Raw genomic sequence first — 23,533 nt, 5'->3', positions numbered from 1 at the left:
GTCTGTGTTAATTGGTTTCCCTTTTCTTTGTTGAAGAGGGTCTGTGCAATCCTTCTGCCTAGTCCGCCATCTTGCCCCGCCTCGTCTCCAAAGAAAACTTCTTTTCCAAAGAAGGCAGAGATGCCTTCTGGATGAAAATGTGAGGGGAGGGAGGCAGTGGTACGGAGGGCCTCTGTGGGCTACACTTAGACCCCTGCACATAGGCTGGATTCAGATGCAGCTGGGGACCCCACCAGGGTACACAAAGTCAGGGGCTAGCCCTCTCTTCCATAGCAGTGGCTGGTACTAACAGTGCGGACAGGCTGGATGTGGTGAAATTCACAGATCACAAGGTCAGACATTTCAAAGTGAACAAGTCAGCGGCCCCAAAGTCACTTTCCTGTTTGACCTGCCCAGCTCAGGGGCACACCCTCCTCCCTCAACAGACCCACGGCACCAAGCAAGCTGGACTGTGTGTCTTATAATCCTGGAGACAAAGCCCAGAGCTAGAAGAGACCATGAGTTTTGCCCAATGACCTCGTGCAGACGTGGGTCCAGAGCTGTGCTTGAGAGAGCAGGGTGTACCACAGACCTGACCAACTCACAGGAGCCTGCTGGTGGGTGGATCACCCCCATGTGAAGCGGGGAAGCCAAGGCTCAGAGGGTCGAAGTTCATCCAACCAGAGGGACTGTGTTGTGTGTCCTACTATCCAAAGCCCAGGTCTGGGTCAGGGTAGGGAGTGTCACGGCGGATGGTCCTGTGTCCTTGATTCCTCGATGGGTCCTCCTCGTGTGCTCAAAAATTCAATGCCTTATTACCGGGGCTGGGGGCGGCTCTAGGAGGAGCAACCTGTGGTGCCCACCTTGGAGGATGGTGAGGGAGGTGCACCCAGGCGGAGGGGGCATGACTGTGAGGTCGGGGACCTGAAAGTTCTGTTTTGATAACGGCCATTAATTTCAGCAGCAAACGAAGTCACGGAGTAAGTTGTAAAGGCACACTCATAGGGCTGGTATCCCCTTGTCATTTTGAAGCAGCAGGAGGAAGAGTGACCCTCACAATAGGCTTTGTTTATTTAGAAATGGAAAGTACAGGATAGTGAGGGCCAAGGTCAACACCCCCACTTCATGGCATTCTCTGCAGAGCCTGAGCCAGACACCCTGTGCCCTGAGGTGGAGCATGGCCAGATTTGGCCCTGCCGTCTTGCCTTGTACCCTGTGATCCTGTCTTGAACCCTGAGATCCTGCCTTACACCCTACTGTCCCACTTTGCACCCTGCTGTCTGGCCTCGCACCCTGCCATCCCACTGTGTGCCCTGTGATTCCTCCTAACACCCTGCAATTCTGCCTGGCATCATTTGTACCTGCATGCTGATGCCAGAGTGAGGGGCTACCAGATTGTGTGTGCCCCCACCTGTGTCCTCGGTCACAGTGAGGTGTTTTAAGGAGAAACTAGAGCTCGGGCACTGAGGCCGGGTTTCTAGTAGCTCTTTCCCTAGCAACCCTTCACATTTGTAAACCACTGCTCAGAGTTAAATAGAGCAAAGATGTGGCAGGAATGAAAACAGTTTCTTCACGGAGGCACCATCCTTCATGCACCCAGCAGACACGTATTGGCCCTTGGACACACAGCTGTGCTGGCTGACAGCTGCCTTTTCCTGAAATCACACTGCATCGTGGATCGGCCGCATGAAAGCGTTTATGCCTCAGACATGGGCCTCCAAGTTGCTGGGGCTGGTGCACAGCACATCCACTTAATAGTAGACAAAGTGACAAACCCTGACCTGGTGGAGTTCACACTCAGGGCTCACACCATGGGGCTCACGCTCAGGGACCTCACCCAGGGCTCACACTCAGGCTTCACACTGAGGGCTCACACTGAGGGCTCACACTTGAGGCTTACTCCACAAAGCCAGTGTGAGGAGGGCTGTGTTGGGAGTGCGGCTGCAGAGAACATTCACACTGACATCTTACGAGGAAAGTTATGTTCAGGATACAAACATGATGGAGAAAGTGTGCTGGGGTGAGGCGCTGTGTGCAGGAAGAAGACACAGCCCATGGTCCCCGCCAACCTATTTGGCCCTCCCACCACTCAGCATAGTCCCAGGAGACTGCTGGCTTGCGAGCATGGTGGCACTGGGGCAGTCTCAGGCCAGAGCCTTCCCCCACCTCCGAAGGGGCTGGCTAGTACACAGTGCCCTGAGTTTAGTGCTCTGAGTGCCTGAGGGAAGAGCCAGTCACTTAGGCCTGTCCTCAGCAGGTTCCCCAGATAGGGCAGGGTCCACTCCTGCCACCTGAGCTGCCTGACCCTCTTCACTGGGGCTGCCTGCCTGGGCCCTTGGGCTGGGAGCTGATTCCCCGTTCACCTCAATTCTGGTCACAGATGTATATTTCTGGAAGTTCTCCAGAGATGTTCTTTTCAACACCCTCACGAGTGTAAGTCCTTCTGACCACCCCAGCACCCACCAAGGGGCCACCTGGAGGCCCTCAGCCGCTCCATCTCACTGAGCCCCGTTCCCCATGAGGAATAAGGAGAGAACCCCGGGATGTGTGCCACATGTTGATCCTTCCACCAGGAGGGTCCTCACGGGCTCCAGACTCCCTTGTGCCGCCTGGGGGCAGGGCTGGGGGTTTCCAGCTTCCTGTCCAGGAGGGCCAGCCACAGTGTGGAGAGTGGGGGTGTGGCTGCTCGGTGACAGTTCAGGCCGCACCAGTGCCCCACAGAGCCACCACTGCAGCTGTCACCTAATTGCCTGATTAACTCAGTGATTAACTGGCTAATTGGGACCTCGGCTTCAAATCCCAACAACAAGGAGCTTTTTGTGACAAGTCTCAAAGCTGGTTCTTGAGAGAGTGGAAGCGAAGACAGCAGTGTGGGGCAGAGTTGTGAGGGCTGGACCTGCGTGGGCAGTGGGGAGGGAGTGGTAACATTCCCCCCGCCCGCATCCATTTCCTTCCTTCCCCTCTCTTTCTGTTTTGAACATTTGATGAATTTTTGTTGGCTATGGACTCAACTAGACATACGTCTGTTCAGTTTCTACCTGAACAGTCTGCTGGCATTGGTTGCATACTTTACATTGTGTCACTATACTCACTATTGCCGCCCATTTTCTTTCATCACCATCAGTTTAGGCTTTCTGCCCCTTAGAGTTCTCATCTGTGCATTAGATCAGCTGTTTAGCTCATATAGCTAATTCTTTATAAGAGCACTGTGCTCATTAATTGGGCTAATTGTTATTTAGTTTAACGATGGCTTTAGGGGATCATTTCAGCTCAAGGTTTAGATTGTTTCTGAGTATCCCTTTCGAGGATTCCCCTGATCTTGGTGGATCCAGGAAGTCTGGTTTCCCTGAGTCTGAAGTTCTGTTCTACACTTTTCCTCCTTTTGATCAGGGTCCATCTCTGTTGGTTTCTTGACCAAAACATTCAGTAGTGGTAGCTGGGCACCATGCATTTCTTCTGGTCTCATGGTGATGAGGTAATAGTTTATGGAGGCACTCAAACTTGCTGTCTATGTCCTTCTCCAATTCCTGGGTCTCCTTCTTCCTCTGCTGTTCCAGGCAAATAGAGACCAAATGTCCATCTTTTTAACACGATGCATGGAGCACTAGGATCGCCATGGTGGCCACACCCCAAGGATTGGCTCTTGGTTTCATAAGAGCTCCCCTTCCCCCAGTGGTTGTGGCGAAGCCTGGAGGTGGGTGGTCTTGGTCAGTGAGCGTGTGTTTGTTAGGGCAGTTGTCTGCTGCCAGGACATGCAGCCCTCCTCCCCTCAGTGTCCAGGGAGATGTGCCCTCATCCCCTCTCCGTGGGTGTGGGTTTTAGGGTGACTGACCTGGCAGGAGCCTGGGCCATGATGTCAGTCCTGTTACACAGGCTGACTCAGTGCCTGCCTCTCCTTTGAAGCCTAGTGGCCTGCAGCAGAGTACTCACTGCCGAAGCTGGCTCAGCCTATGCATGGCCCACTGGGCAATGACTACCCCATGCAGTACTGTGCACCTGGGCCCTCCTCCCGCAGGCCCTTACAGCTGTCCTATTGGACACAGTCCTGCCACATGGTCAGAGCTTGGACAGCATTCCATTGGGAACAGGTGGGGTGGGGGACAAGGGGCTTCTGGAGTCTCCCCCACCCTATCACCCACCATACTGCACTGTGTCCAGCAGGGCCTAGAGCTGGCCAGTCATGCATCTGCCCTGCTGGTTGTCCTGTTGATGTGGCAGTGTCGGCGGTGGCGTGGGGCTGTGAGTTCTCTTTGAATGGGGAGCTGCCACTGGATGCCTTGGACCGATGGCATCTCAGGACAAGCCCTTACACACGGATCTCTGGTCACACACACTAGTAAAACCGTGATGAGCAGCACCTGCTTGTCTAAATGGATGAATTTGTTCACTTTCCGCACACGCAGACAGCCCTCCTCTTCCCAGCTGAGGGTGGAGGTGGCCCCTATTTGGTTCTCCCCACCATGGCCATGCCCGAGTGACTCCCCTTTTGTCTCCCGCAGCTGCCCCACCCCGGGCTGCACGGGTTCTGGACACGTCCGGGGAAAGTACTCCAGGCACCGGAGGTGAGGCCCTGGGATGAGGTTGGTGGGACACAGCCCTGAGCTGCTGCTCTGGGTCATTGGGGATTTGAAACCCTTGCCTCTGCCTGCAGCCGCAGCAGCAGGCCTGGACCAAGTTGGGGTATGTGGTGCTGGTGGGGGCCCCTCCTTCAGCCTTGCCAGGTGTGAACAAGACACAATGAGAGATGCCCACAGCTGCCTGGCACACACTGGGGGCCCCTGTTGGGGGTGCATGTTGGGGGCGCATGTTGGGGGTGCATGTTGATGGGGATGTGAGCTGGGGCAGCAGTTGTTCTGTTGTCATTTCAGGTGGCTGACGACCTCAGGTGCCCCAGTGCAGGGTCAGGCTCAAGTGGGTGTGGGTGCTGGGATCTGAGGCGGAGAAAGGGGGCCTGGTGGGCTGGTGGAGCCCTCCGAGGGCAGTGACTCCATGCCCTTAGTGGGTGCTGCAGGGATGCAGGTCCGAGGACAGTGCAGGTGGGAAGGGGAATATGGTAGACACCTCACATCATCTGGTTGGGAGGTGGTGGAGGAATGAAGACAAAAGCAAAGGGTGCCTTCCAGATAGTGCGGGCCAGAGACAGAAGGGCAGTGAGAGGCTCAGGCCCGCCTCACCCCCTCTTAGCCTACAGAGCTGCCCCCTGGCCAAGAAGCGGAGGCTAGGGGGCGCCGAGGCTGAGCACCTGGCTGCCAAGCGGAAGCCGCAGCCCCTGAAGCTGGCTCTGGACGAGGGTTACGGCGTGGACAGTGACAGCAGTGAGGACGCCGAGGTGAAGGACGCCTCTGTCTCGGATGAGTCGGAAGGAACTCTGGAGGGGGACGAGGCTAAGATGTCCGGGCAGGAGGGGACGCAGCGCCCCGAGCCAGCTGAAGGTGCTTTGTGCTCTTCCTGCAGAATAAAGGGCTCTCAGTGTGGCCTGTGAGAGCGGGGCATGTGTGGCGAGTGAAAGCCCGAGAACAAGGGGTGCTTGTCTGGACGTGTGGCTTCCTAGGAGAGAGGCTGTCCGGGGAGTGCGCCAGCGTGTGTGCGTGCGTGTCTGTGTGTCTCTCTGTGTGTGTGCGCGTCTCTGTGTGGCTGTCTGTGCACAGGTGTGCCCCGATAGGTCGAGTCTAAGGCTGGAGATTCCTTGAGGCTTGGTCCTCTGTGAGAGCCTGGGCAGGTCAGGTGTCTGCTTGGCCCTGAGGGGCTCACAGGGCAGATGTGGTTGGTGCTGTGTGGGGTCTTCTGAAGGTGGGGATACTGGGGGAACTGGGAGAGGAAGGGGAGAAACTGAGGAGGGCTCATGCTTGGACCTATTCCCTGTGGGTCACTGAGGACTGGTGTGTTGGGGGCACCCAAACCTTGGCAATTCTGGTTTGATAGTGCCCTGGCCCTGGGGAAGGGATTGTGTCCCTAGGCAAGCCTCCCCTCCCTGGCTGCTGGTGGAAGGGCCCTTCCGAAGGACATCCTTGCTGACTGGTGGAGGGGCTCCTCCACTGACTGTCCTCATTGACCAGCCCCCTTGCCTAGAGCCGTCAGCACAGACACACATAGATACCCAAGGCTTACGTTTGGCTCCTTTTAAAAAATACAGTTCTTTATTGCTTGGCAACCATGAAATAGTTTTGTGAAACCTGACTTGACCCTTCCTTGAGGTAGTAGAAGGAGCTCTGGTGTTGCAGTGGTTAAAGCATTAGGCTGCTAACCAAAAGGTGGGTGGTTGGACCTCACCAGCCACTCCATGGGAAAAAGATGAGGCAATCTGCTGTTGTAAAAATTGACAGCCTTGGAAACCCTCTGGGGCAGCCCTGTTCTGTCCTCTAGGGGCGCTGGGAATTGGAATTGACTCCATAGCAGTGGTGGTGGTGGTGGTGGGTGAGTCAGTTGGGGGGAGTAGCTCTACTTTGTAGAACAGAAGTGTACCCGACTTGAGAAGGTCCTTGGTCAGGGGGAGGAACCCGAGTCAAAAATACCGAAGTACTTTTCTCAGCTTAGAAAACGTTAACTTCATGACCTCCGGGTGCAAGCAGAGGCTGAGCTCGGCTACCACACAGAGCCTGGTCTTTGGAGCCCCACATTCCCTAGGCTTCAGTGTCATGGGAGGGATGGTGAGGCCTAGGACCCTTGAGTACCCTGCTGCTCACACATGTGGTCCTGACCTGCAGGAAGGAGCCCAGCCACATTGCACTTTGGAGCCAGTCCCATCAGCAGCCCAGCTGGTCCCTCCAAGGGCAACTACAGCAGCTACCAGGAGACCATTGCCACATCCCTCCTCAACCTGGGCCAGATTGCTGAGGAGACCCTGGCTGCAGAGGACTTGGGCCAGGGGGCCAAGCCAGGCCCTGGCATCATGCACCTGCTCCAGGAGGAGGCTGGGGAGGGGGCCTCGAGCGATGAAGGTGAAAAAGACGTCTTCATCCAGCCCGAGGATGCTGAGGAGGTAGTGGAGGCGACTGGTGAGCAGCCTCGGGAGCTGGGCCCCACGTCCCTGGGGGGCATGGCCAGCGAGGAGTCCGGTAGGCGGAAAGGCACCCTGGGCCTTGGGGAGGACAAGGATGAGGACGAGGAGGAGGAGGAAGAAGAGGAGGAAGAGGAGGAAGAGGAGGAAGATGACGAGGAGGACGAGGAGGCAACTTCTCACGTCATCTGTGAGAACACGCCCCGCACCTCCACCCAGAAGGCCCCTGAACCCCCACGCCCTGAGCCCGAGTACTCAGTCATTGTGGAGGTGCGCTCCGATGATGACAAGGATGAGGACGCACACTCCCAGAAGTCGGCTGTCACAGATGAGTCCGAGATGTACGACATGATGACCCGAGGGAACCTCGGCCTTCTGGAGCAGGCCATTGCCCTGAAGGCCGAGCAGGTGCGCGTGGCCCGGGTCCCAGCTGAGCAGGGCCCAAGCGAGGGGCAGGCAGGGAAGCCCCTGGATGCTGTTCGCAAGAGCTACTACAGTAAAGGTAAGGCCCACCCCTGACTCCTTCCCTGGGCAGGGGATCTCTCTTCTCCAAGGATCAGGGAGCCACCCCCCTCCCTGCCAGGCTGACCCCTAGGTGGAAGTAGACAGTGAGGTCCCTGCACTGCTCTGGCACTGACCCCACGCAGGCACATGGGCAGGGCCAGGGAGGAGCAGACAAAAGAGAACCGATGGGCTCATGGGGGGTGTGGGAGACAGACATGGAGCAGACCTGGGGGACATACCTGGGTCATCGGGAGACACAGACATGTGCAAGATAGAGCTGAGGGCATCAGGGGAGAAGCTAGGCAAAGGGAACAGATTTTCTTAGAATATCTACCCAGATAAGACCAAGCCAGGGGACAGATGCCAAGGGGACGTTGATGGGGATAGGATTCCAGGGGAGATGGATCCAGAGGACAGAAGTTGAGGGGATGCCAGTACAGGGTGAGGCAGACTCAGGGACAGGGCACCTGTTCTGAGTGTCCTTTGGGGCACAAAAAAGCCCACAGATCAGGACAGACATCAGTGTGGTCTTAGAGAGGCACTGACTGGGGTACACAGATACAGAGTGACAGCCCCAGGGACAGAAAATTGGGGGCTCAGAATCAGAGTGACATGAGGCTATGGGAAGGGCACTGGGGTAACAGATGCAGGGTGTCCTGCTTTCAGGGATAGATTTTGAGGGCACAGACCCAGCAGGACAGACTTGGTCCCTTAGATGGGGAACAGAGACTCAGGGTGACAAGGGGTGAGATGGGAACCCCAGGAGAAACAAGTTGGGGGAGGACACGTGGTGGGATGAAGGAGTGAATGAGTTCAGTAGCTGACATTTGGGTTTAAATTCCTGCCCAGGCATTGCTAGTCATGCAGCCTGCTAGAATGTCTCCTGGCTGGGCGTCCTCCACACCTCGACCACTCTGCAGAGTGCTAGCCTGGGTGGGACAGGGCTAGGGGGCTCTTGTGGGCTGGATGATACACTCTGGCCAGTGGACACTACTGACCTGAGCAGCAGCCATGCAAGGAAATGGCTCACATCTGGTGGTGTCCAGCTGAATCTTTTCTATGCAGATGGTTAGTGTAGGACTACTTCTGCAGGGCCCCTTCACTGCCCAGCTGCTGGTCCCTCAGGCCCCTGCACAGTCTGTGCCCCTTGCTGCATCGCCAGAGTGAGGAACCATGTGCCGCTAGCCTTGCCCCGCCCACCCCCACCTGCTGGCTTGGCTCATTGCTGCTGCTTTTATATTTCAGATCCTTCACGAACTGAAAAGCGTGAGATCAAGTGCCCAACTCCAGGCTGTGATGGCACGGGCCATGTCACCGGCTTGTACCCACACCACCGCAGCCTGTCTGGCTGCCCCCACAAAGACAGGATCCCTCCGGAGAGTGAGTGGCTGCTAACATTCGCCCAAACCACAGGGCACTTCTTCCGGGGGTTCAGCTGGTGCCCATGAGATGAGGGGTCAGCACTGTGTCCTGCCCTTGGCTCGGCTCTATGCAGACACTCACTTCCACTTCCCCAAATTGCCCAGCCCCAACCTAAGCCCTATAAGGGTGGGGACATGGAGATACTAGCTAGTCAAAGCCCCTGGAGGTGCCCTCAAAAGCAGACCCCCAGCACCAAAGAAGCAGGATGCTTGGGAACGGATGATGGAAAGGACAGCCTGGGGCCAGCAGAGCTGGGGGAGGAAGAAGGACAGTTTGTACAGCAACACGATGGCCTCTGGGCTCCATGGGGGAATGCCCGTCCTCACGTTAGAAGTGCAGTGGTGAGAATTAAGTGCAGAGCAGGGGACGCACAACAGCTGGCTTCTGGGGAGACAGTGGAGGGGTTGCAATGGAGAGTCTTGGCCTGGCCAGGTCTCTCTCCCTTCAGCTGGCTCCCTGCATGACCATACTCACCACCCTTCCCTCTTACAGTCCTGGCCATGCACGAGAATGTGCTAAAGTGCCCCACCCCCGGCTGCACGGGACAGGGCCACGTGAACAGCAACCGTAACACCCACAGAAGGTACGTGGCTGAGCCAAGGAGTGGTGGTGGGTGGGTGGGGGGCACGGCCTGCTGCACGCACCACTGGGAGCCAGAGGGTAGGCTCGAGGAGTGAGGAAGGTCGGAGGCCGTATGGTGCACTGGTGGATAGTCTATACAGTGCAGACCAATTCTCAGTCAGTGTCGGACCTGGCAGGATCCTCCGTGGCCAGTTTGAGTTACGGTTGCTCTGGCTGGTGCTGCACTTTGGCAGTGCTGGTGCTGATCAGGGGCTGGGTGGCCTGCATCTCAGCTGTGCCCGGCGCCATAGTGGCCACGCTGTGATGAAGTGTCAGACTGCGTGGGCCGGGGCTCCTGCTTCTGCCCCTGACAGGCACACGTTCCACCGGAGGGTCACCCGAGAGAGGGGCTGCGATGGCTTGTCGCCTACCTGCAGGCCAGGTCCGGTGCTGGCCCCGAGCTCAGTGTTCTCGACCCTCACAGAGGCAGCCCCCTCCTGAGGTCTTGGGTCAGGTTCTTTCCTGAGAAGGAGGATGTCCCCTCCTCCTTGCCCTGACAGTGAGTTGGGGTTTATCCAAGAGCCCACACCCTCCAGATCCCATATGTCAGGATGGACTGGGAGCCCTGTGCTAGTCTTGACTAGCTAACAGGACCAGAGCTGAGGGGAGGCAGCAAGGAGGGGCTATAAGACTCATCCCTTGAATGGGGCTGGGGGAGGCAGGACCTGTCCATGCAGGAGTCCAGAGAGGTGCCCTGCCTGGAGCCTTGGGGCTGCGTGTCCATTTGCTCTTTGTCTCAGAATTTCCAGAGACTGACCGGGCAGCTGGTACTTTGAGGCCCGAGCCCAGAAACCTGTGAAGAGCACCCCTTTCATAGGGCACCTTGTGTGTTCCAAAAAGGAAGCTGCCTCTAAAAATATGTGTTGTACTAGGAATGGGCAGGAACCTACACGCTACCCCTGGGCTTTGCCAGGCATCTGTCATCCACTCTGCTGTGAACCCCCACTGTCTGAAGGATGCTGGGGTTCACATACTCCCCTTTGTCCTTTCTCTAGTTTGTCTGGGTGTCCTATTGCTGCGGCCGAAAAGTTAGCCAAATCTCACGAGAAGCAACAGCCGCAGACAGGAGACCTTTCCAAGACTGGCTCCAATTCTGATCGGATCCTCAGGTGAGTGAAACAACCAGAGAATGGAAGGGGTTCCCTTTCTCGATGTCTCAGCTCTACTGGCCTCCAAAGAACAGGTGGTAGCCACTGGGGCCACACTGAGTCTGGACACCTGCTAAGTGGTGCAGCCCCCGTGTGGTCTGGGTACAGGGGCGGGAACTGGGCCCAGAGACACAGGACGTGTCCAAGTCTGTATGCTCGTCAGAGCAGCTGGGCTGGCTGCACCTCGTGCTCATTCGCAAAGCTCCATGAGGAGCCCTGCTCTCTTGCCTGCCTGTCCTCACTTGGCACCCCCACCAGTTTCTTTGAGCGAAGAGAGCAGTTTGATCTCTGTCTCCTCGTGTAAGAGTGAGAGGCCATCTCAGTGGCTGGTTGGGGTCAGCACAGGGCAGGGACCTTCCTGTGGTCCCTTCCCTGTGGCCCCTCCTCGGAGGCCCCTCCCGTGCCATCTTAGATCTCTTGCCCTAGTGCTACTGTGACAGAAATACCACAAGGGAATGGCTTTAACAAACAGAACTTGATTCTCTCAGAGTGCAGGAGGCTAGAAGTCCGAATCCAAGGCGCCAGCTCTAGAGGGAGGCTTTCTTTGTCAGCTTGAGGGGAAGGTCCTTGTCTCTTTTCAAGGTTCTGTGGGCCTGGCATCCCTTGGAGATCTGGGGGATGATTATGTCATTACCTAACTGCCAAATGACATCTTTACATAGCTGCTAAACCACTGAAGATCACGGCCCATACTTTTGGGGACACACTTCAGTCCATGACACCCTCTAGCTCATGGCCCTCTTCTGGGCCTCTCCCCAGAGTTCCCCCCACCTCCTCCCAGGCACCACCCCTGGGCACCCACCCCCGGGCACCACCCCTGGGCACCCACCCCTAGGGCACCCACCTCTGGGTACCCACCCCTGGGCACCCACCCTAGGTTCCCACCTCTGGGCTCCCTCCCCATGCCCCCTTCCCCATACCGCTTCCCTGGTGCTGCATGCTAACACCTCAGCCTGATGAGCTGGGCCTCCTTGCTGCCCCCATCACCCTCTGGTGGTTCTGAGAGCATTCAGCCCACCTCTCATGTCCTGGGGCACTTTCCTCCCTGTATTAGTGGCTCCTTGCATCTTCCTGTCAGTTGTGGATTCGATACCTTCCTGCCTTGATTTAAAGGGGCTCTGGTGGTTCAGTGGTTAAATCATTCAGCTGCTAACCAAACGGTCAGTGGTTTGACCCCACTAGCTGCTCTGTGAGAGAAAGATGAGGCAGTCGGCTTCCATAAAGATTGACAACCTAGAAACCCTGTGGGGCAGTTCCACTCTGTCCTCTAGGGGTGCTGTGACTGAGAATCGGCTGGATGGCAGTGAGTTTGGGTGGATTTTGCCTTGATCTAAGTACCAGTAAAATGGATGAGGTGGGACACAAGAGGCAAGAGAGAGGGGAACCCAGAGGTGAGACAACTGGGGGGTCAGGCATTCTGGGCTGGGGCAGAGCCAGGCGTGGGACACAGCCCAGGTGGCCACAGCCTCCAAGGAGTCATGGGTCCTGGACTCCTCCATCTGGCTCTAGATTTTGTGCTGAGTGACTCGCCCTGGGCTGGGTTCCTGCTGGGCCCTCTCAAGGCTGACGAGCTGTTAGTGGACCTGGGTGAAGGGCTCCCTGGGTCTCCGTCTTAGTGCTACCCCCTCCCTGCATGAGGCTGTGGCCAGCTTTCCTGCCAGCCCTATGGCTCCCTCCTTCCTCATGCAGATCTGAGCCCACTGCCCTTTCCCTGGGCCACCTGAGGAGGGCTACAGTGTCACTGGAAGTGGATTCTGACACGGTTTTAGGGGTTGGATGGGGAGGAGGGGACTTCCCACCTCTCCATGCCCCCAGGCCATAGGGGTCCTGCCTGGGCCACAGGGGGACGGTGGAGAAGGGAGGGGCACACCGGCCCTGGGTCTCATGCTCACTCCCTCTATCTCTCCCTGCCTCCCAGGCCCATGTGCTTTGTGAAGCAGCCTGAGGTCCTTCCATATGGGAGCTACAGGCCCAGCGCGGCTCCCACCACACCCAGGGCCAACCTGGCCAAGGAGCTGGAGAAGTTTTCCAAGGTCACCTTTGACTACGCAAGCTTCGATGCTCAGGTTTTTGGCAAACGCATGCTTGCCCCAAAGATTCAGACCAGCGAAACCTCACCAAAAGCCTTTAAATGTAAGTGGGAGTATCGTCCTTGTTTGTCTTCCTGCGTCACTGGAGGGGCCAGGCTCAGGGGGCAGCCAAAGCACCCCTCCCTAGTCTCCAATGATCTGTCCCCAGGGAGCTAGCCATGATCTCCTCCAAGGGAGGGATGGCTCAGTCTCAGCAGCCCGGATGCCTCTGGCTGTCCCCTCTGGCCTTTCTGGGATGGGAGACCCCATTAGCACTGTCTCATCACACTTTCTGGGGAACAACACCTGGGGTGTTTGTGGATGTGCCTGTGCAAAGACTCCACAGTGACTTTCTGATGCTCCTGGTTTTCCCCTGCTCCATCCCAAACTGGGTTCTCTCTGGAGAAGCTGCGGCCATCTGAGCTGGGAGGGGCTCCCCAGGTCTGTCTGGATGGATACTGTCTTGCTGGGCAATGTAATGTGTTCGTTGTGATATTAGCAACAAATCTGTGATTTACTGACAAGAACCAACTCTGCAAACCTTCCAGAACAATCTTTTCTCTCTTTTCTTGTCACTTATGTCACTAATCTGTGGGCTGCGAGCCTGTTGTCCTGGAGTTCGGAGTGGGAAGGCACCTGAGTGCGTATGTGAGGTTGAGATGGGTGGCTTTTGAGGTGGCCACCAGGCCCCGCTTACTGCTGAGCATTGATGGGTCCTGCATGCTGACACTAGAAGTTCTCAGCTGATGCAGCTGCCAGCTGCAGTGTGACAATCCGCCTTCCCTTCTTCTGTAGAACTGACTGAGATTCGGGGTCCTCCCCCACTGAGGGCACACTGAAATGGTGAATGCAGTTTGCAAGCATGGAGATGTTTAGTCTTTCCAGAACCTACTGGTGATGCTGAGAAATGCCATGTGCGAGAGTGACTTTACGGTGCAGCTCAGGGACTAGGGAACAATGTGCAAGCATGAAACAAACAGCAGTGGTACCTCATCAAAGCAGTGACTGTTACTGGGGATAAGGAGCCTGTTGGTGCAACAGTCAAGTGCTTGGCTGCTAACTGACAGACAGACACTTTAAACCCACCAGCAGCTCCGTCAGAGAAAAGGCCTGGCAGTCTGCTCCTGCAAAGATTACAGCCTGGAAAACCCTGTGGGGGGGGTTCTACTCTGACTTATGAGGTCACTGTGAGTTAAGACCAACTCCACAGCACCACCAGCAACGTCAGTCAGCCGAAATATGGCATAGTTCTTTTGAGAAGTTGCTACAAAGATGACCTCCTTGAGTGCTAGTCAAACCATCCATCTGTGGCAGACAAGCTGTTCTGTTTGAGAAGTCAGGGCTGCGGAAATTTCTTCGGAGGATTTTACTGTATCCCCGGAGTGTGACCCAGCCTAAAATGTGGGCCAGAGTGTGGGCTGAGAGTGGGCTACGTGGCAGGGGCTCCTCTCAGCCGAGCCTGCCTCACTGACCTGTGGCAGGGACCTCACAACCCAACGCCTGCTGTGTTGCACCTGCTACCCTGGTTCCATGGCAGACCACCTGGTGTTGTTCCCTCTTGCAGCCAAACCTTTTCCAAAGGCCTCTTCCCCCCGGCACAGCCTCTCCCGCAGCTGTGTGAAGCGTACCCAACCCTCTTCTGCAGGCTTCGACTACTCGCACGATGCTGACGCTGCCCACATGGCTGCCACCGCCATCCTAAACCTCTCCACACGCTGCTGGGAAATGCCTGAGAACCTCAGCACCAAGCCACAGGACCCCCCCAGCAAGGTGGGTGCGTCTGCAGGGCTGCTGGACGGGGCAGGGGGGTGGTGAGCCGGGGATGTGGGGCCCACTCAGCACCAAGCCACAGGTCCTCCCCAGCAAGGTGGGTCTTTCTGAAGTGCCCGCTGAATGAGAGGTGAGCTGGGGGATTTGCAGAGGGGCCCACGCACTGCCTGCACAGGCGTCCTTGGGTGTGGCCAGTGCCTGAATGGCAGTTGTCCCTTCTCCCTCCCGACCCGGCTCTCCGGCAATCGAGAGAGTGGATGGGTCTCCTCTGAGAGTGCTCTGTGTGCTGTTCCTATGTGTGACCGATTGGCTGTGCACACGACCCTTCCCCCACTGAGTCGGAGGGCCATGCACATGCCTTGTCCTCATGTGTCCCCTGTGAGCCTAAAGGCTCTGTATACACCACGTCCCCAAGAATTCCCTGCTAAGTCTAAGGGCTGTGAACACACTGTGTCCCCTTCTAAATCTGATGGATCTATACAGGCCACATCCTCACACATGCTCTATTGGATATGGGGCCTCTGTACGGGCCGTGTCCCTACATGTCCCCTACCAAGTCTGGAGGCTGTTCACATGCACTCTGGCCTCAGGTGCCCAGTCTAACGGTGCCACACTGGGTATTAGGCTAGCGCCATTGGGAGGCTAGAGGAAGCTGGATGTGTCTCCTCCATGTGACTTTCTGGGACTTGGTCCTCAGTTCTTGCACGGTTCTTGGCTGGCTCCTGCTGGCATGCCCAGGGGAGTCTGCTGTGGCCCTGTGGTATGACTTGGGGTGCGCCTGAGAGACGCATGCGTGAAGAGCCTCTAACAGGGCCTCCTCTGTGACGCTGCAGCCCGTGGACATTGAGGTGGATGAGAACGGGACCCTGGACCTGAGCATGCACAGGCACCGCCGGCGAGACAGTGCTCCCCCTGGTGGCAGCAGCTGCAGCAGCAGCCCTGGCGTGAAGTCGCCTGACGTGGCCCCGCGCCAGGGCAGCGCAAGCACCACCAGCAGCTCCATGACCTCGCCCCAGTCCAGCCAGGCCTCCCGCCAGGATGAGTGGGACGGGCCCCTGGACTACACCAAGCCCAGCCGCCAGCGTGAGGAGGAGCTCGAGGAGGTGGGTGCTGCTGGCTCCGTGTCACGTGGCTGCTATAAAGCTCTGCCTCTCCAGGCCCCCCCTTGGGTCCCGGGCAGAGCCTCTGGGGGAGCTGTCCTTTGAGGCAGCTGGAATCTGGGGCCACAGAGCACCTTTGTACAACAGAGGGTCAGAGGTGGGAGAGTCTTCTCAGATCCCATGTGACCATCGGGGGCCTGGTGCTGCACCTCCCTGGTTTGTGGCCCCCACTTTGCTAATTGTGCCTGTTCCCGGCTTCACAGAAAGGAAACCCCTGGCAGGGGCTGCAGTCCCAGCAGTGGGCAGCAGGCAGTGGGCTGGGTCTTGAGTCTGATTTGGATCTCAGTGAAGCAGCAGAGGATCACACAGTGATCTAGCCTTGGGCCTAGAACCTCCCAACACTGGGGTTGGACCCCAGAGCTGTTGGTCCACTTCTTCCCTCACCTTCCCTGGGACTGGGCTGGCCACCGCCCTCCCCTTCTCTTCCTCCTCTTCTCTTCCATACCTACCCTCTTCCTGGGGTGCTGCCCTGTCCTTGAGGCTCCCGAGAGGGACATGACCTACAGCCCTGCTTTCAGAACACTGCTCTCCTTGGCCCCCTCCCCCTGCTCAGTGCCAATGCATCCTTACTGAGCATCCTTGTCCCCTCCACAACTGTGAACATTAATCATGGGTGACCATCGGTGACAGTGATGCAGGCTCTGAATTCACTGCTCAGAGGCCCTGGAGCCCCCACCACCCAAAGGCAGTGAGCTCCCATCCCCTTCCCAGTCTGCGAGCCCCCTACCCCACCCTGAGACTGTGAACTCTCCATCCCTACACTGAGCCCCCAGCCCCCCGCCAGACTTCTGCAGGCCCCACCCTCTACCTTAGGCCCAGGCTCCGACCCTTCCCTGCTGGCTAATTATGGTGCTGAATCAGCTCTCCAGCTGGACACTCTGGGGCCACCCCTAACTCATGCTCTCTTCTCGTCTCCTCTTTTGTCGACATGTCCGTCAAGACCTACTGGATCTGCCCAGGCCGTGCTTCCTGAGTGGAGCCCTTCCCCACCCCACTCAGACCATTCCCTTAGCTCTGCCCTGAACTCCTCTAATCCCAAACTATAACCTTCTGGGTGACCTCTCCGCACCTGCCTTCCAGTGGAGCCTCACTCCCAGGCCCCAAGACACACAGCAGACCCCTGCCCTGGGCACCCTCTCCTCTCCTTCTGAGGGTTCGGCCCTAAGTGGCCCTAGGGACCTTGTCCAGCTCAGGTTCCACAGGCACTTTCCCTTCCGCACATGGAATAGCAACAGCGCAGCAGGGCTCCACAATTGCTCCCGCACATGCCGCAGAGGCGCGACCTTTCCCCCTCAGCCAGTCCTGGGGGTGCTGGGATTGCACACGGATGAGGAGCTGGGCACAGAGGAGCCCTGAAGCCAGCAGGCTGGTTTGAGTGTGTTGGATGATTTTTCTCACGATGTTGGCATGCTCATGAGCGATTGCCTCTCATCTTCTCGGCCTGCAGCCTCCAGGCCAGTTCCACTCAGGGAGGAAGAAGTTTGTGGGAGTGTTAGGGGGCAGCCATCTGCTGGCCCCAGCAATGTAGCCTCTGGCTGCGTGGGGACCCCGCCCCTCAGGGCATGGTTCCAGGCCAGGAGAGCTCAACCTGGAGAGAAGACGGGTGACCAGGAGGTGCCTCTCTGCACACTGTCTGAGGGCACCCTGCCCCACCGCCCACCTGGCCCTTGTTGTTAAAACATCTCCCTGCTGGTTTTTTGCAGTCGGAGCCAGCAGCTCATTCTTTCGCTTCTTCTGAAGCAGATGACCAGGAAGTGTTGGAAGAGAGTTTTGAGGAGCGGAAATATCCAGGGGAAGTCACCCTAACCAACTTTAAGCTGAAGTTTCTCTCCAAGGACATAAAGAAAGAGCTGCTCACGTAAGTCCACTCCTTGGCCGGCAGGAATCCTTTGAGAAGCTTCTACGTCTGGAGGGAACATGCCTTCATCGAACATGGGTCAACCAGGTCCGGTGCCTGGTGATAGGCTGCCCTCCAGCCTTAGAGGACAAAGACTACATTGGATGTACATGCATGCCTGCATGTGCTCATGTGCAAGGGCGTGTTGTGTGTGTGTGTGGGGGGAGAGGGCATCCGAAAGTGTGTCTTGTGAGGGTGTGAGAGGGCGTGCAAGAATGTGTGAGGGCATGTGCAGGTATGTCGTGTGTGAGAGCATGCAAGGGCGAGTCAAGTGTGAGGACTTGTGAGGGTGTGCAAGAGTCGAGAGGCTGTGTAGGCATGTCAGTGTGTGTCGGCATGTGAGGGTACATGAGGGAATGTAAGGACATGCTAGGGCATGTCGTGTGAGAACGTGAGAGGGTGTGCAAAAATGTGTCGTGTGTTTCTGTGGAGAGTTTGCAAGGACTTGTGATGACTGTGAAGGTGTGTTGTGTGTGAGGGTGTGCAAAGGTTGTGAGGACTGTGAGGGCATGTTGTGTGTGCACAAGGGTGTACGTTTAAGCCCTTGCCTCAGCTTAACACTGCTCAGCTGGCTGTAGGATGGCCCCTCTAAGCTGTGAGCAACTGCTTTGCCCACTAGCCATGGGTGACATCAGCAAGGTTCATGCAGTGTCTGAGTGGGCGCGCGCCAGGCCACCTCTTTGGAGAAGTCTTCCCACCCAGATGTGGTACCTGACTCCTCATCGGCCTTGGGGACGAGCCCCTCCTGCTCACTTAGGGTTTATTCTTGGGTTCCTCCAGTCCTGCCCAGCACCCTGAATTTGGTCTGACACTGTAGCTACCCCTCCTAGGCAGCTCTAGCCCTAGGGATGGCCATCCTGCTTCAGGGCCTCAGGGAAGGGATTCTTGGCCTCTATACTCGTTAGCACATACACAAAAACCAAAACAAAAACCAAACCCACTGCCATCAAGTCGATTCCAACTCACAGCAACCCCCTTTGAGTTTCTGAGGTGGTAAATCTTTACAGAAGTAGATTGTCCTGTCTTCCTTCCATGGAGTGGCCATGCATATGCACATGTTCATACACCACACATGCCCACATGCCAGTAATGCCCCATGCACACACACATATGTGCGTGTCTTCACACACATGCACACATATGTCCAAAACATGTGGACCCCCACACACATGGGCACACGCATGCACACACCCACACATGTGTAAATACACATGCCCCACACATGCACACACCCAGACATGTGCACACACATGCACATGCCCCACCTTGCCTCAGAGGTAATTCTACCTCACCTTGCCTCAGTTCAGGTAGGTCCCCTTTCTTCTTGCAGTTGTTTAGGAAGAACCAAGCCAAGAGGTGGGGGCTGAGTTCCAGGAGGAGGGTGGGTGGGTGAGTGGGTGCCACTGTCAAGTCTGACACTCCCTCTCTCTGTGCAGCTGTCCCACCCCTGGCTGTGATGGCAGCGGCCACATCACTGGAAACTATGCCTCCCACCGCAGGTTTGTCCGCCTGGGTCTGGCTGAGCCTGGGTGCTGCGTGGTGGGTCTGCTCTCTCTCTCTCTGCTCTGCGCCCCTGCGCTTACCCTCATCTTCCATCTCTTCTCTTTCAGCCTTTCTGGTTGCCCTCTTGCTGACAAGAGCCTCAGAAACCTCATGGCTGCCCACTCTGCTGACCTCAAGTACGTCTGCGCTCCCTGGCCTGTCCCCTGGGCAGCCCCCTCGCTGTCCTCTCTCCACAAGGCTCCAGCCAAAATCAGCCTCTCCATGGCCTCTGCCCTCCTGGTTGGGAAAGAGGAGGCAGGGCCACGGAGGAGCCGAATCTGCTTGGCTGGGGCCCCTGCTCTGCACAGCTGCTCCTCATCCCTGTGCTGCTCCCCTGCTGTGCACTCCTCCTCCGCACCTCTACTTTGTGCTGCCTGCTCTGGCCCCCTATTTCACGCCTCTGCTCTGCACCCCTGCTCTGCACCCCTGCTCTGCACCCCTAGTCTGTACTCCCTGTTCTGGGGCCCCGTCTGGCCCCCTATTCCATGCCCCTGTTCTGCACTCTGGCTCTGCATTCCTGTTGTGGGCCCTTACTCTGCATCTCTGCTCAGGGCCCCTGCTCTGCAGCCTTGCTCTGGGCCCTTACTCTGCACCCCTGCTTTGCACCTTTGCTATACGCCCTTACTCTGTGCTCCCAGCTCTGGCCCTCTACTCCATGGCCCTGCTCTGCACCCCTGCTCTGCACCCCTGCTCTGGGCCCCTCTGGGCCAGGCCCACTGTTTCCCTCAGAGGCCTCCACAGGCTCCCTCATGCTGCTGCATGGCTCTTGAATCTGCCAGCCTCTTCAGGGGTGCAGGACTTGCCCTGGGGCCTCCAACAGCCCAGCCTCTCCTGGGAAGCCCACTGGGGTTGCCTGGGCATTGCTTTCTATGCTGTCCCAGAGATTTAGGGACAGCTCTGAGTGACTGAGCTTATCATTCTGGGGCCCAGCAGCCACAGCCTGTGGCTCCTGCTGAGTGAGCCAGGTGCAGAGACAAACCAGGAGGCTTTCAATCTCCACCCCCTTGTCCACCCCTGCCATCCCTGTCTGTCCACACTCCCTCCCCCGTCTGTCCCTGCCGCCCTCTGCCCTGCTCCCACAGACCCTGGCTGCCATCTCAGGCCTCTCGGCTTTACTGCTCTTGCAGTCGGCTCCTCTGCTCTGCCATGGGCTGTAGCTGGCCTGCTCTGACCAGAGGTTTCCCAGGTGTCAGTAAATATCAGGGCTGGAATTAGGGGCTGGCCTTGGCATAGTGCCAAAGACATTTTACTGCTAACCAGAGTGCTGGCAGTTCAAACCTACCAGCCAATCATTGGAAGGAAGATTGGGCAATCTACTTCCATAGAGATACCCCTTTGGAAACCCCAGGAGGAGTCGCTGTGAGTCTAATCGACTTGGCAGTGAGTTTGGTTGGTTTCCTTGCCTGTGGCACTTCAGCCATGCAACTCTGAGCCTGGCCACCAGAGGGCCCACTTTTCTCTTCAGTCAGTCCCTCTCCCGGTCCTTGTGCACTGCCCTCTGCCTGTAGAGGGGCCATTGTTCCAAGCTCATGTTCCTGGCTCTTGTGCACTGGGGTGGATGGGAGCAGGACATCGACTATAAGATGAGGCACTGGGGCTGCCGAGGGCTTAGGACCTGAGCTGGTTTGGAAACAGGACAGAAAGCTCCAGATGCCTGAGCGGGGCCAAGTACCTCCACGTAAGGCCTCCCCAGCTGCAGTCAGGAGGATTGGGTGTGTTGGTGCCCCAGGACCAGTGGAGCCTGTGGTTAGTTTGCAGCCTGTCACTCTTCTTAGGACCAAGCAGCTCCAGCAGAGAGTGTTCTGAGGCCCGGACCTTGTCTCCCGCCCTGACCCCACTTACTTCTCCTCTCTTGTCAGTGTTCTTGTTCTCACTTCTGCTTTCTCTTCTAGAACTAGACAAAGCGTCTTTGTGATTTTCCCCTCTAAGAGGCCAGCTCACTGACCTTGGGTGTGGCCACACGGGTGGGTGGAGAGCCTGGGCACCAAGTCCGGACACAGTCCCTGGAAGGGCTGGCACCTCCCAACTGAGAGCCAAGAGGCACTAATGGAGCCCCCTGCAAAATGGCAACAAGGGGTCCTCCTCATGTGAAAGCCAGTCATTCTTGGCTTCAGCACTGTCGCCAGCATCCCGACTCCCTCTGAAGCCTCTCCTCCTGGGCTCCTGGGCCACCTCCTACCTCCTGGTGCTTTGGGCACTGCCTGTCTTGTGTGGGTGTATAGCTGGCCCATGAGCAGGCAGGAAGGGGCTGGAGTGAGGCCTGTGTGCTGCCAGCCTGGGCAAGTCCTTCTGCCAAGAGAATGTGGGAGCAGACACCCTGGAGAGATGGGCCTGTCCCAGGCCTTTTACCTCAGACACAGCTCCCATCCTTGGATGCAGCTCTTGGGAAGAGGAGGGGAATCATCTCAGGGAGGGCATGCAGGCTTGAGGGAGCCCCCAGGCGCACCCACAGAGTCCTGGGCATCCCAAGGGTGGCAGGCTGCTGAGGCTGCATCTGGCTCTCCAGTGCAACCAAGGGGCAGGGCCTGAGACACCTAAGGCCAGCACCACAGAGACCCAGGGGTGGCCCCTAAGCTTGTGCACCTGGGACCACTGGGACCTCAGGCCATCATGGGACCCTACCTGCCCAGCAGGATGATGTTAGAGGAGCTGGGGACTGTGGAGAAGGTGCAGGCCCATCTCAAGGCACAACAGAGATGCTGCCTCACCCAAACCTGTGGTGCAAATGTGACCACATGTGATGGCAGGAGCCAGTGTGACAGGAGCTGAGCCAAGCTCAAGGGACCCATATGACGAGGGAGAACAGTGATCAGTCGGCTGGCCAACAGGCTGGCACGGCATCCACAGGGCAGAGACCAGGGGCCTCTCAGGGACTGGATGGCAGCACAGAAAAACTGTAAGCCTGGCCCAGACTCGGGTCTTGGTTCCTACAGGGACCAATGTTAGGGAGGCCACAGGAGGGGTGCTGATGGGGCTCGTGCCCAGGAGGCCTTCAGAAGCCACAAGCTGCCTGACCCCTGTGTCCTGGGGAGAGCTGCCCGCCACAAAGGTCTCCAGGCAGAAGGCCTCAGGTGGACATGGTCACAGCCCCTAGTGGGAGATGAGCATCGTGAAGCCCTGTGCTGGGTTACTCTGGATAGTGGATGTCGTCTAGTGACTTCCCAGGCTCTGGCCGGCCTGGAGGGTGCACACTAGCAGGAGTTGGAACCACCACAAACTCCATTCCCAACAGGAGTGAGCAGGAGCACGTCTTCCTCGGTGGGCACTTGGAGGACAGAAGCCTTTGCTATAACGTCAGGGTGGGGTTGTTCTCACTCTCCGTGTCTCAGTCAGCAGCCATCATGGGTGCAGCATTGCACCCTTCTGCTGGCGTTCCCCACCTACCCCCTAAAGGCACAGCAGCCGCTAGTGTTGCACCTGCACACCGTCGGTGCTTAATAGTGTTGGGAGCTCTGGTGGCATAGCGCCTAAGGCACTTGATTGCTAACCAGAAGGCTGGCGGTTCAAATCCACCAGCCACTCCTTGTAAGGAAGGTTGGGCAATCTACTTCCGTAGTCATACTGCCTCGGAAACCCAAGGAGGGGTCGCTAAGAGTCCGATCTGACTCAACGGCCGTGAGTTTGGTTTTGGTTTGGTTTGGTTCCCTTGTCACCACTGCCTTCCTGTGATAAAATGGCCTGGCCCATGGGTTCGAGCCTGCTCTCCTGGGCCACCTCCTACCTCCTGGTGCTTTGGGCACTGCCTGTCTTGTGTGGGTGTTTTCAGTCCATGGTCCATATGTCCAGGTGTCTGTGTGGAACAGATGCTTTTAGTCCTTTGGGTTTTCCCTGGATGGCAAAGTGCTGAGATCACCATGTCCAGACTTCATGATGTTGGTGTGTTGTTGGCATGGTGGTGGTGTGCCAGCATCATCAGTGGAGAGTGCTGACAGAGGTTGGGCATTTGTGGGACCCTGATGCTGAGGAGGAAGGCAGAGGGCTCCCTCCTTGAGTGGATGGGTCTGTTCACTGACAGGCCCCAACCTCCCTTCCCTCCACAGGTGCCCCACACCCGGCTGCGATGGCTCTGGCCACATCACAGGAAATTACGCCTCACACCGGAGGTGAGCCCCTCAGTCAAGTGGGAGGATCCTTCCTCAGAGAGCCCCTCGGTCAGGTGGGAGTGGGGGGACCCTTCCTCAGAGAGCCCCTCGGTCAGGTGGGAGTGGGGGGACCCTTTCCTCAGAGAGCCCCTCGGTCAGGTGGGAGTGGGGGGACCCTTCCTCAGAGAGCCCTTCAGTCGGTGGGAGTGGGGGGACCCTTCCTCAGAGAGCCCCTCGGTCAGGTGGGAGCGGGGGGACCCTTTCCTCAGAGAGCCCCTCGGTCAGGTGGGAGTGGGGGGACCCTTCCTCAGAGAGCCCCTCGGTCAGGTGGGAGTGGGGGGA

The 23,533-nt window shown here is 57.5% G+C and overlaps 1 protein-coding gene across 1 annotated transcript in view; it reads left to right on the top strand.

Moving 5' to 3' along the window:
• The window catches only part of MYT1 (myelin transcription factor 1), a 64,085-nt gene that overhangs the window by 33,722 nt on the left and 6,830 nt on the right, over positions 1–23,533 (top strand). Inside the window, exons 5-17 of the mRNA XM_007954688.1 lie at positions 4,479–4,541; positions 5,164–5,411; positions 6,684–7,478; positions 8,726–8,860; positions 9,395–9,485; positions 10,519–10,632; positions 12,590–12,804; positions 14,386–14,510; positions 15,344–15,613; positions 17,374–17,528; positions 19,004–19,066; positions 19,178–19,246; positions 23,150–23,212. Of these exons, the coding sequence (XP_007952879.1) occupies positions 4,479–4,541; positions 5,164–5,411; positions 6,684–7,478; positions 8,726–8,860; positions 9,395–9,485; positions 10,519–10,632; positions 12,590–12,804; positions 14,386–14,510; positions 15,344–15,613; positions 17,374–17,528; positions 19,004–19,066; positions 19,178–19,246; positions 23,150–23,212 (2,406 nt within the window). The remainder of the gene's footprint in view (positions 1–4,478; positions 4,542–5,163; positions 5,412–6,683; positions 7,479–8,725; positions 8,861–9,394; positions 9,486–10,518; positions 10,633–12,589; positions 12,805–14,385; positions 14,511–15,343; positions 15,614–17,373; positions 17,529–19,003; positions 19,067–19,177; positions 19,247–23,149; positions 23,213–23,533) is intronic.

The sequence above is a fragment of the Orycteropus afer genome, unplaced genomic scaffold (genome assembly GCF_000298275.1).
Source record: "Orycteropus afer afer isolate SDZICR_OR568_19922 unplaced genomic scaffold, OryAfe1.0 scaffold00469, whole genome shotgun sequence".
Lineage (NCBI taxonomy): Eukaryota > Metazoa > Chordata > Mammalia > Tubulidentata > Orycteropodidae > Orycteropus > Orycteropus afer.
Note: the sequence above shows the minus strand (reverse complement) of the source record. Positions and strands in the feature narration are given on the sequence as shown.